Here is a 13,245-nt window from a genome sequence, read left to right on the forward strand (position 1 = left end):
CTGCCCTTTCCCTTAAGGTTCTTCTGGCTGGCCAAATAATCAACAAGACAGGTTAGCAGGAGAAAATAATACCAAGTTTAATAACATGTATATATGGGAGAAAGCAGGGACACTGCGTTTTTCAACACAATAGCAGAAATTTTCGTCTTAAATATCATTTTCAGCCAATGACAAAGGAGGATTTTGGGGGTGGGGGAGTCAATTACAGGAGATTACCATTAAAGCACTGTAAACAAGAGTAAGGTTATTATGCAGATTTAAGTCATCACCTTTTACATTGATAAGTCACTAGAAATGAGCTCATCCCCCCTCTTCCCAAGACAGAGAGGGAGATACCTTTATAAATGGAGATTTCCCTTATAAATGTAAATGTTTGTCTGGCAACTCCTCGCAGGGCCATCCAGAGAATGTGGCCAGAGAGACAGAATTTCTGATAAGATGGGCTTGTTGGTGCCTTTCTTATTGTAACATCTATTTTATATTATATTACAGCCATCAGATGGAAGATCTGTTCCAGGAAGGAGCCACCATGTCAAATTCTTTAGGCAGTTAGTGGGGGAGGTCAAATGTCTTTCAGAGAAAACAATTAAGGTAAAGAGATATATTTCAGGGTGGCCAAATTTTGATCTCCCACAGTATCCATCAGCCTGTCCGCCTTGCCCTTGCCCTGCCGTGTCTGTTCCCTCCCCGCTTTTTACCCACACAGCTGTGGTCAGCTCAGGGAGAGCGATGGTGGTCCCATTGTCAGGACAGCTTGCAGCTTAAGGGAGAGACATGCTTCTGGTATCCAAGTTGAGACTTTAGGTTCAAGTTTCCCCTTTGGGGCATGGTTAGAAATAGCAGTTAAGTTTTATAGCAAGTGAAAGCTTGATTTTATAGAATTGCATTATGAATGCTTTACTTCTAAGCAAATGTATTTAATATATCCTTGAGTTATTCTAGATATCTGAAAGAAGGTTACATCTGTAAGCTCTCAAGGTTTTCTTTTTGTATTACTCATTTTCTTATCCTTTGTAAAAGAGTATACTAAGCATCATTTAGCCTTTTTGTGACAATTAGAAATGACCATTGCAGACCTTACAAATACAGTCCATACGTCAATGTATTTGACTGACAATGGGTGTTTTCTTTGTTTAATTTTCAGTTTTGGGCAGTGTTCTTGATAAGCAAGGTTGGTAGATAACTGAATTCCTCAATGAAAATAAATGTACATCAGCTACAATATAGTTAGCTTTTATGAGTTATCTGGGAAACCTAACCATGTTCCTACTATTTCTGTGAGAAAAGGAATTCTGGTTTTAAAATAACAGAAAATAAGCCCCTTGATAAGTTCAGGGCTGCTTTCGTCTGTCTTTTCATAATCTTTGTGGGATGTGTTCTAACTTATAAGGCTGTATATCATGGGGGGATACTCATTTGTTTCACTTACATTTCATAATATTGTCAGGGCTTAAGAAATATTGAAGCGCTGAGCAAAAATGCGCCTGCAGAAATATTCCTTGGCTAATTAGGGTAGGTTTTTCCTCTTGGCCTGTATGTTGAAACAGTACTTGAATTCAGCTAAAATGGATGAAGTGACATTAATCAGCATTTCTTCTTAGTGTGTGACGAGTTTTATTTTTTCCCATATTAAGAAACTCTCAAGTGTGTCCATAATACAAGGTTTACTTGTAAGTAAATAGGAATTGTCTTTTGCTTTTTCAGGCCGGAGCCTCAACAGAAAGCTCCCTTAGTTCCTCCACCACCGCCTCCGCCGCCGCCACCACCTCTGCCAGACCCTACGCCCCCAGAGCCAGAGGAGGAGATCCTGGGGTCAGACGATGAGGAGCAGGAGGACCCCGCTGACTACTGCAAAGGTGATGTGCTTGCCTGCCCCACGGGCCGGCCAACCCTCAATTGGTTGGTGGAAAGGAGAAGGGGAGTTAATGATGCACACTGCTTGGTCTTTATTAAATTAGCCTCTGGGGGGTCAGTATCATTTTAAATTCTTATATCATTAAATATAGAGTGATACCAGAAAATGTAAGAGATATCAGAAGGAAAATTGAGAGAGAAAATATATGCATATGTATATACATACTCTGGGTAGTTTTAAGAGGATTTAAATCTGCTCATAGAATTAAAGATAGTATAAAGCAGGACATTAAAGATAAAAACATAATAAGCCATCTAAGAAGAACATAGAGAGTAGAAGGTACCAGGCTCTTGAGGGGAGCCAATTTAACTGTTATTCACTGCATTTGACTAAGTTTTCTCACTGCCAAGAACTAACAAGGAACCGTTCCTTTCTCCTGAATAGCATTGAATTACTTAGTATTCATCGTCTGTGGAAAGAAAACCTGCCCGTTTGTTTAGAGACAGAATTTTTCCTGGCATTGTACTCAACGAAAAAGACATTCTGTGGGTTCTGCCATTGTGTGACATAGTGGATTATGTTTTCAGCTATGATTTCACAGAAGACAGAAATTATTCAGGTGGAGTGTTCTTGTATTGATGCTTCATAAAGACCAAGAGCATATAGTTAAACTCCTAAGAGGCAAGCATATTGTGTGATGAATATTGATCCAACTCCATACTCTGTGTGGACTAGACTCTGAGAATCAAGGAGAAAGGGAAGTCGCTGCATCCATTCGGTTGCCTCTTTGTTGCTTAGCTTGCTCATTTGGACTTAATTCCCTCTAATAGAAAATTATCACAGTCTGAAATTCTGAGCTTCTGAACAGTTGATGAGACATTTATTTGTTCTGCTATGAAAATTTAAGAACTAATCTTCCACTCTAACCTGATTGTTCCATGGGTGTGGGTTTCTACCCCATAGAATCAGTGTTTTCCTTAGAAAAAGGAGTGTGGATCTTTAGCATTTGTATGAGTAGTGATTATGACCCCAAAGTCATAATCTGTGCCATCTAATATGGAAAAGAAGATATAGAGGCAATTTGGAAAGGTGAAAAGAAGATGTTTTTCATCCTCCCTCTTAATCTGCATTTGTTGGTTCGAAAATCAAGTTGTTTGAAGAGGAGATATGGACAGTTGTCTTTTGATTTTGCTGCTTAGACTGGAGCGTTTGGTTGGTCTGTAGGAACTGTTCTCTTCAGCACATAGACTCCACCATGCTGGAATGAGAGCTATCTGCCTCTGCACCCTGTGGGTCAGGAGATATAATCAGTACTCTCATCCCTTTACCACCTCAGCACAGTCGACACCCCAGACCAAAATATAGGGCTGTGAATGAAGGATTCCACAATCTGGGCTGATTCTAGATAACATTCACTAAACATGTTAAGAGTATTAAAGTTAGCCTCACTAAGACATGTTAGAGATGGTAAGGTTCTCTTCTTTCTTTCTCTCTCTCTCTCTCACATCCCTAACTTTGGTAAGTAACTTGTGCTTCTAGTCAGTATGATCTGTTACAGTTGCCTTACTCCGTGAATTTTGTGGTATAGACCATAACAGTTTGTCTAAGATAACTGACGTAAATGCATTCAAGGAGTCCGTGGAATTGACTGGGAATCTCTTGGATAAGAACTGTGGCCTTTTTTTTCCTCCATGAATAGAATAGGTAGCTTTTTCCCCTGGAACTAGTTGAGTTTAAATACCAACAGAATGCTTTATTACCCTGAGTACTTGAGCATATTTTGCCTACAATCCAGTACATTCTCCTATGTAACCACAATGCAGCCATCAAGATCAGAAAGTTAATGTTGATATATTTCTGCCATTGAATCCTGAGACTCATTCAGTTGCCCAGTATTGTCCTTTATATGAAACTGATCCATCGCAGAATCACATTACATTTTGTTTTCTTATTTCTTTAACCTGGAACAATTCCTTAGTCTCTTCTTGGCTTTTATAACTTTGACATATTTGGAGATTGCAAGCCAATTATTTCGTATAATGTTTCTCAATTTGGAATATCAAAAAAGTGTTGTTTTGTGAGAAGTGTTCTTGTTGTTGCATCCTATCAGGTGGTGCATGGTTTTGATTTATACCATGACAGTTGATGTCAATCACTAGTTTAAGATGGTGTCTGCCAGATATCTCTGCCATAAAGTTACTCTTTTCCCCCTTGTAAATAATTAGTATTTTTTTAAGAGTTACTTCAAGACTATGTAAATGTCTCATCAACGAATTTACTTCCTTCTTCTTTCTTCTCTCTCTCCTTGTATCCCATCTATCCCTCCCATCCATCCATCCGTCTGTCAATCTGTCTTTCTATCTGAGATGTACTCATTCATGGATTCCCTTTTATTCAGTGAGTTATAATCAGTTACTCTCCTTATTTGTTTTGATCCATGGATTAGCCCAAATTTGGCCATTAGGAACCCCTTGAGGTTGGTTCTGTGTCCTTTTGAAATGTCCCTATCATTCTTAGAACACTTTCTTACTTTCAAGTACAGTAAAATGTTCCAGGTTCATCTTGTATTTTCCCTGCTCCAGCCCTGGAATCAGCTTCTTCCACAGGAGCCCTGGTTCCTTTTAGTGGAGAATAGTATTTAGAAAGCAAGATCTGGGCATTAGATGTGATTATTACTTTTGGGGTGTCACTGCTTCTAGATATCTTAGCACAGAGGGGGGATACACACACACTTCCTTTATGTTTAATATATTTCTATACTTACATTTATTTCTATTTTTATTTATGTATATATTCAAATGTATGAGTTTAGTCTGATATCTCTAATTCCACTCTAGTACCAGGGGATTCAGTCCAGTTTTCTCCCTTTCCATATTTGTAGTTTCTTTCTTTGACAACAAGAGACTAGTCTCTCATCATCCTCTTCATGTTTACTTATTTGATTAATGTCCTTGTGTGTAGTGAGTCACCAGTAGCTGTCAGTGCCGTTTTGGGCACCTCTCCTCTTTCCTCCTTACCTAGCTTGTGCTCAGACATCCTCTGCTGCTTGGCTCTACCTAATGGCTGTGGACTGAATTATTCAGGAAGGGGTAGGGGAGGGATGGCTCTCACGGTTTAGGGTATGTTTTACTTCCTCTGTCGAGGTGTCTTGTCTGTCTTCTGTCACTTCACCCGGTCCTCTTGTTTTCTTTGACTTCATTCCCAGAGAACCTCTGCCCCGCCAGCCAGTTTTCTCAGTCCTCCCAAAGTAAAATAAAACATCATCAACAACAAAACACACCATATATTTTATCTCTTTACAGAAGAGATATTTGTTCATCATAGGAAATATAGGTACGTTGGGGGTGGAGTGTGGAAAGTCCCCTGGAATCCTGTCACCTGGCAGTAGCTGCACTAAGTGTTTGGGTCACATGGCCATTCTGAATCCCTCACGACCAATCAAATTGCATCTTAACTTTTTTACCCCTTTATCTTTACAAGTCTTTCCCCATTCAAAATTTGTGAAACCTCAGCCGTTTTAACAAAAAGGCCACTATTTCAAGTCCCGATATTGTTCAAGCATTGTTCATTGCTCCTTTCTACTTGCTGTGGCATTCTTTTTGGAGTAGGGCTCTCTCTTTCTTTATGGCCACGTTGTTCCTGTCCATCTTATTTTTAGCTCTCCCACCAAATCCAGGAAGATTATGGACTTTGGTGGCTGAGAGACCTGGGTTCAAAACCTGGCCTCCCAGCTCCATATCCTTGGATTAGTTTCTTTCCCTCTAGGCTTTAGTTTCTTCATCTATGATATAATATCATCTCTTAATATAATATAATATAGTGTAATATAAAATAATATGTGACCACCTGAGATTTTATGAGGCATAAAATGAGGTGAAGTATGTGGCATACTCCCTGATACATAGAAGATTCTTAAGAAACAGGAATTTGCTTTTCTTCTGCGCTGTGTTCCATCCTTCTCCTCTCAGGTGTGTTCCATCTGTACTTTCATGCTACAGCCATTCGTGCTGGTCCTCTTAGTGGTCTAACTGCCTCACTTGTAGGGGCTTCTTTCACAGCCTCCGGAGAGAGCTGTCAGCGTTGCTTCTCTCTCTTCCTGTCTTATTTCGATGTCACCTCTGCTCAGTTGTCTGGGGCGGAAACTGTAGCAGCAGGCCATGCGGTTTATTGAGACTTCTGCTTCCAAGCCCCGGGGATAACAAGGGTTAGGCACAGGGTCAGCCCGTAAACAAACACTTCCGGGAGGCTCTTGTGTAATGTGTGCTCGCTCTGTGAGTTGGAGCACAAAACCTCTTCGTCAGGGCAAAACCTCCTCCTGTGGGGAGATTTTAGTGCAATGCGGGTTTTCAGAGTGTCACCTTTGTACCACCTGCGTCGGAATCTCTAGGGGTGCCTGGTAAACATTCGTGGGCTGCGCTGTAAATACTGAATGGGAATCCCTGGGAGTAGGACCTAGACTCAAAATATTTAACAAGTTCGTCAGGTGATTTTTCTGCACATTGAAGCTAAGATCAGCTTGTCCAAGGCTTACACCATTCCTCTAAAACTCCAAAGCTGTAATTACAAGAAGTGACCTTTCTCTTCACTTCATACCGTGTGACTGACTCGCTGTGTAAGGGGAATTGCTGGTTTGAATTACTTTATGTTCCAAAATTTTCCCAGAACCCTCAGCGTGTATTAACTACAAGGGACCAGTAAATGGTGACAGTAGGAACATGCTGCCTGCACTGACTGACTCTCTGGAGATCCAGTTTTGTAGCTCTCCTAAATCATTCTTGGATAAGTTGGCACCTTGTACAGTTTCATCACTTGTGTTATTTCTGTAAACATCGATTTCTACACACTTGTGGTCTGACTTGGTACTAAAGCATGTGTTATTTCCTCAGAAAGGCCTTCTTTGAACCCCTAACAACGTCTTAATTAGGTCTCTCCCTCTTACGCTGTGCAGTAGTATCCAACACAACCCTCCATACCCTAGCAGTCATCAGGGTATGTGATTATACATTTATTTTTGTGTTTATTCGTGATATCCTTCTCCCAGTCTCAAAGATTCCCTGTGGTCAGGGGCTGTGTATTTTGTTAATAACCCCACTGCATTTGCACCATCCACACCACAGTGCAATGAATATTTTTGGTTGGATGAAGGAATTGTCTCTAGCATTAAGCTACAGCTAAGGGGTAGACAAACTGATGTTACCTGTGTGTATGAGAAGGCTTGTCAGAGTGAGGAGGTTGACATTCCATGAAGGGCACACAAATCAGAATACAGATCCTTCATTTCTGCCTTAAACCTTCTTAAAATCATTCATTATGCTCCAGAGTTCTTATATGTTATACACATTTGAATAGCATACAGTTTGTTTCTTTCAAAACTTAGGAATATCTTCTTGAAAACATAGGATAAACAATATAAATATTCACACACTAGAAAAATGTCAGATGAGTTTCTTATACACAAATTGCCTTTCCATCTATGAGAAGTTTGGACTGGCTGAATTTTAATAAGTTTCAAAATTTAACGTTGGAGCTTATAAGTTCTCATTGGCCTTGTCTCTCTCCAGAATCTGACTTATGACTATTTTATAGCTTCAGTTTTTTTAAAAGAAAGCGGTACATCTTACACAAGGTTGCCTTAGAAATGGTGTCATGCAGCTCAAGTGTTTTATAGAAATGTAGTCTTTAGTTTTTATTCTTTTTGATATGAAACAGATAACCTTTATTCATTGGCAGTCCTTTTCCTTAAAACCACTAATGCTGTACACATACTTTATTCACCACGGTTGCTTGTGTTTTTAAAATTAGTTGGCTTATTTTGGCTTCCTTGAATTAAAAAGAAACTGCTTATCTATATGAACACGGTAGTAGTTGCTCTTGCATTTATTACATTTCTTTCATGGAGACTGGGGAGATTCTGGCACCCGAGGGACCTGTTGGAGCTGTGAATTGCTGCTGACAAGGGTGTTGATTGCTCAGCTTTAGTTAGCATGACAATTGAATTCTTTGAGGCTTTACTCTGTGTAAAGTGTTGTTCTACACAGGGAGTATGTGAGTAAGCAAGAAATAGCCCCTACTCTCTGGGCGTTTGTGGCCTCATCACAGCCCCTTCTCTTCCAGTGGCAGAGCCTTGGCCTGTCCTGCTTTTCTCTTCCATCACTAGCACCCAGATAGGACAGTCTGTAGTCTGCTGAATGTTTACTGAGTGAATAGACTAGATTAAGAAACTACTTAAAAACCGTTTTTGGGGGGGCCCGGCCCGGTGGCATAGCGGTTAAGTGCACGCGTTGCACTTCGGTGGCCCGGGGTTCACAGGTTCAGATTCGCAGGTTTGGATCCTGGGTGCGCACCGATGCACCGCTTGTCAAGCCATGCTGTGGCGGCGTCCCATATAAAGTAGAGGAAGATGGGCATGGATATTAGCCCAGGGCCAATCTTCCTCAGCAAAAAGAGGAGGATTGGCATCAGATGTTAGCTCAGGGCTACTCTTCCTCACACACAAAAAAAACAAACCTTTTTTCACCTTTATTGTGTAGTTAATTAATTATAAGAGGAGAAAAAAAGATTTGTGAGGGGTTGAAAGGAATGAGATTGTATTTGGTTAGAGGTAAAAGAAAAGACTTCACAGAGAATGTACAGGAGGCCTTGCCAGTTAAGAATAGCTGGACTTTGTTGCCGAGGGTGGGGCGCTCCTCTGGCTCAATCCTGGACGCTGGGAAACGTGTGTCTGAGAAGCCCCAGGTGCTGTTGTTTTCCTGACAAATGGGCAAGCTACCAGCCAATGGTGGAAGATTAGGTTGAAGAGTAGTTTGGGAGCATCATTGTGGATGACAAATATGAGGATAAGAAATTTGTACATAAAGTAAATTAAAACATCACTTAGTAGGGGCAGGCCCGGTGGCGAAGGGGTTAAGTGCGCGTACTCCGCTGTAGCGGCCCCGGCTTTGCTGGTTCGGATCCTGGGTGCGCCCTGACGCACTGCTTGGCAGGCCATGCTGTGGCGGCGTCCCATATAAAGTGGAGGAAGATGGGCACGGATGTTTGCCCAGGGCCAGTCTTCCTCAGCAAAAAAAGAAGAGGATTGGCAGATGTTAGCACAGGGCTGATCTTCCTCACACACACACACAAAAATCACTTAGTAATATATATTTAAACAAAAAATTTGAAGGAAAACAGAATGATTTGTGTGTATGTAGATTTCTTTGGATTTTCTGCACACACAATTGTCATTTAACTGCAGATAATTTTCTTTTTCCTTAACATTCTTTGTGCATTTTATTTTTCTTGCTTCATTGCTCTGTGCACAAGATTGAATAGAAATGGTAAGAGTGGACATCCTTGTTTCTGATCTTACAGTAAATGTGTAGGTTTTTTTTTAGATATCTTTATCAGGGTGTGATGGATCATAGATTTAAATGTAAACTAAAGATATAAAACTTACAAAAAGAAACAAGTAGGAGAATATTTTCACAACCTTGGAGTAGGGGAAGATTTTTTAGAGTATGTAAGAAGTCTTAATTATAAAATAAGAAAGTTAATAAATTGGATTTCATCAAAATAAAAAAACCTGTGCTGACTAAAAGACATTTTGAAAAATGAAGAGACTAGCTTCAAACTAGGAGAAAATATTTGCAGTGTATAAAGCTGGGAGAGAACATCAGGAAACCTTGTGAGGTTTTTGCAGAAATTTTTGTGTTGATTCAGGCATATACATTTGTCGAATATCAGGGAGTTGTGTACATAAGATATTTGACTTCATTGTACATAAATATTACCTCAATTTTAAAAGAGGTTGCAGTTATATCTGGATTATAGGATTTCTATTTTTGTGGGTTTTTTTTTTTTTCTTGTTTTTCTTTGTTTTCTGTATAGGGCATATATTTCTTTGTAAATAGGAAAAAAGAAACGTTTAAAAGAAAAACTTAGCAGTGAGGAACCATTGTAGATTTTGAACAAGGAAGTGCCATGTCTAAGAAAGATTAATTTGTGAATCTTGAATGATTGGAGGCGTCTCGGAGGTAGCGTCTTAATCATTTGACAAAAGACTGGGCAACAAATAAAAATCCCAAGTCTTGAACCCTGGGATGACTGGAAGAAGAGTAGTGCTTTTTTTTTTAGTGGACTCTGAACTTTGAAACTGCTTGTCATTTTTCCTTTGTTTTAGATACTCTTTGGCTGTGAAAAAGCTCAGAACCAAATGTGCAACCCGCCTCTAACAAGTGAACGGAATTGACAACATGGCATTCTGTGTCCTGACTTCACCGCAGCATTATTCTGTTTTATTTTTTCTGGGCTATTTTTTCTTTGCCCCAATTTCCTTCTAATTTTGTATCTTATATTGTAGTTTTATAAACTGCATCAATTCCTTATTGGAAAGAAGAGGATTTGGCGCTATTAACAGGAACAGTGAAATCACAGTTGGTCTGGGGAAATTTTGATGTTTGACTTTATTCATTTGAGTTTAAAGAAACTGGTGAAGATATCAAAAAGGCAGCTAGAAATACAAATCTGGGGCTTAGAAGAGAGGGCAAGCAAATGGTATAGTACAGGATTTCACATTTCCCAAAGAGAGGTCTACCCTTTGCCCTAAGCTCCTGGGTGGTAATCTCTAAGCCCTTGGAATGTCCTGCCGGATGTGTGTCTTTGTTTACCTGGGGACCTTGGGCTGTGCCAAATCGTCTAACAGTGTGATTTGTGGGAGGGACTTCTGGAGGATGTGGAGGCTGAGATCAGCCATGTTGCCAATCCACCATGGTAATCCACCTAATAAAGACTCTGGACTCCAAGGCTGAGGGGAGCTTCTCTGGTTGGCAGTAGTCTGTGTGCATTGTCATATGTCATTACCCAGAGAAATTGACGCTGTCCATAACTCCACTGGGACAGGACAGCTGAATGCTCCGCATTTGGGACTCTCCTAGATTCTGCCCCATGCATCTCTTCCCTAACTAGTTGTAATCTGTAGCCTTTATGCTACAGTAATAAACTGTAACCATGAGTACAACAGGCTTCATTGAGTTCTGTGAGTTCTTCTCACAAATTATTAATTATTGAAACTGGGCATGGTGTTCAGAACCTCCATACTTGGCAATTGGTGTCAGCAGTGGGGGTGGTCTTGTGGACTGATCCCAAACCTTATAGAGGTATTTGATAGGAAAACATCATATAAGGGGTGTTAAGTGAATAAAAAAGATGCAGAGGCTATTCAGTGACAAGCCTTTGAGGAATGCGATAGAATACAAGAGGAGAAAGAACAAGTTGAAAGAAACAGATATAGCAGTCAGGGAGGTAGGAGAGCAACCAGAGATGTGTGTTCAACTTGACAGGGAGCAGATTGAGGAACCGAGAAGATGGCAGGTCTGTGATTCTGAATGAAAAATTCCTGAACATATTCAGTCGTGTAGCCTGAATTTTCCCTTTTTGAGTGTAGATGGGGTCTTACTTACTGCAGTCATCCTAAATGTTAGTGGTTCTGTCCTCGCCTGTCAGCCCCGTGCATAGTCTGCCCTTTTGGATCTGGAAGTCCCCAGAGGAGGGTGCTGCAGGATCTGGGTCAGGGTCTCCATGTATGTTTGTCGTGATCATCCTTCCTGCTCCTCACTCCAGGGGGTGCTGCCAGTACCTGCAATGAGAATGCTCTTGTCCTGGCCGCCGGGGCTGTCCCGCTGTACTCAGTGCCGGAGCAGGATATGGCATAGGAGTAGTGAGAGACACCAGGCCAAATGCCTCCTCGGTCTCCACATTGTCCCCCTGGGGTCTGTGCAGTACGGCCTGTGCCATTGCACTGAGCAGCATGCCCTTCATAGAAGTGGTCCTCCACCCATCCCCCGGCCCTTCTCTTCATGGCCTGTACCACTGGTCCCTGGAGTCTGGGTTTAGAAAGAGTCCACGGTGACTGTGATGGCTTACTTTCACTCCTCTGTCCCATCCTTTCCTCATCCCCCCTTATAGGCTCACTGGAGCATAAAATTCCTTCCCTTCCTTCTTTCTTCCTTCTTTCAGCCCCAAACTGAAACACTCTTGAAAATCATTTCTTGCATCTGGCTCCTTGGGGCTATCCACCAGTTTCCCTGGTAGGCCCAGGCCTGTTTGATTCTTATTTGGATCTAAGGTAGGATTCTAAAAACATTTACAAACAGAACTTGGTAATGGGACAAGTTATGGAGTAATTTATTTTCTCTCTTTCTTAAAATTCGTCTTTACTGAGATATAATTGACATATAACATTGTGTAAATTTAAGGTGTACATTGTGTGAGTTGAGGTTGATTTGATATATTTATATATTGCAATATGGTGACCACCTAGTGTTAGCTGTCTCCTCTATCACGTCACAGAATTATTTCTTTTTTGTGGTGGGAACAGTTAAGCAACTTTGAAGTTTATAATACAGTGTTGTTGTCTGTATTTTCCCTTTTACTTCCCACTTGAGGGTAGCGTTAAAAAAGACTGTATTCTTAGAGTTCCTTATCCAGATTCCTTTCCTTAGCACTGATATTCTGGATTGGGTAGAATCATGATGAATTGTGTATTTCTCTGTATTGGATCGTGTTTCATCCTGGAATTGAAAAGATTGGAATGAAATAAAGAAGTTTCAGATTTTATTAGAGGTTTTCTTGTGTGTCTATTTTATATAGACTATGAAGCAGTAATTGAAAACTTGCTGTTTTTTTCCTCGTAGAGTTTTTGTATTGATAACATAAAATTCACGCATTTAAAGGGTACAATTCAGTGGTTTTCAGTATATTCACAGAATTGTGCAACTGTTACCACTGTCTAATTCCAGAACATTTTCATCACCCCCAAAAAGAAACATATGTTTGTTAGCAGTCAGTCTCTGTTCCCCACTCCTCCCGGTCCCTGGCAACCACTAATCTACTTTCTGTCTCTATGGATTATTCTGGACATTTCATATAAATAGAATCATACCATATGTAGCCTTTTGTTGCTGGTGTCTTTTATTTTGCATATTTTTAAGTTTTATCCATGTTGTAGCATGTATTAGTACTTTATACCTTTTTACACTAGTATTCTATGTTTAGGATATATCACATTTTGTTTATCCATTCATCAGTTGATGTGCATTTGAGTTGTTTCCATTTTTTGGCTATTGTGAATATGCTGCTATGAACATTTGTATATGAGTTTTTAAGTGGGCATGTTTTCATTTTTCTTAGGTATGTACCTAGGAATGGAATTGTTGGGTTGTATTGTAACTCTGTGTTTAACTTCTTGAGGAATTGCCAGAATGTTTTTTCCAGAGCAGCTGCATCACTGTGTATTCCCACCAGCAGTACGTGAGGGTTACAGTTTCTCCACGTCCTTGCTAACACTTATCTCTTTTTTATTTTAACCATCCTAGTGGGTTTGAAATGGTATCTTCTTGTGATTTTAGTTTCGC

General features: G+C 40.4%; 1 protein-coding gene across 8 annotated transcripts in view; it reads left to right on the plus strand.

Annotated features, from left to right (window-relative positions):
- SRPK2 (SRSF protein kinase 2) overlaps positions 1 to 13,245 on the plus strand; it is a 228,973-nt gene that overhangs the window by 151,334 nt on the left and 64,394 nt on the right. For all 8 annotated transcript variants that reach the window (XM_058523749.1, XM_058523714.1, XM_058523730.1 and 5 more), the window contains one exon: positions 1,705 to 1,856. In XM_058523749.1, the coding sequence (XP_058379732.1) occupies positions 1,705 to 1,856 (152 nt within the window). The remainder of the gene's footprint in view (positions 1 to 1,704; positions 1,857 to 13,245) is intronic.

The sequence above is a fragment of the Diceros bicornis genome, chromosome 3, assembly GCF_020826845.1.
Source record: "Diceros bicornis minor isolate mBicDic1 chromosome 3, mDicBic1.mat.cur, whole genome shotgun sequence".
Classification (NCBI taxonomy): Eukaryota; Metazoa; Chordata; class Mammalia; order Perissodactyla; family Rhinocerotidae; genus Diceros; species Diceros bicornis.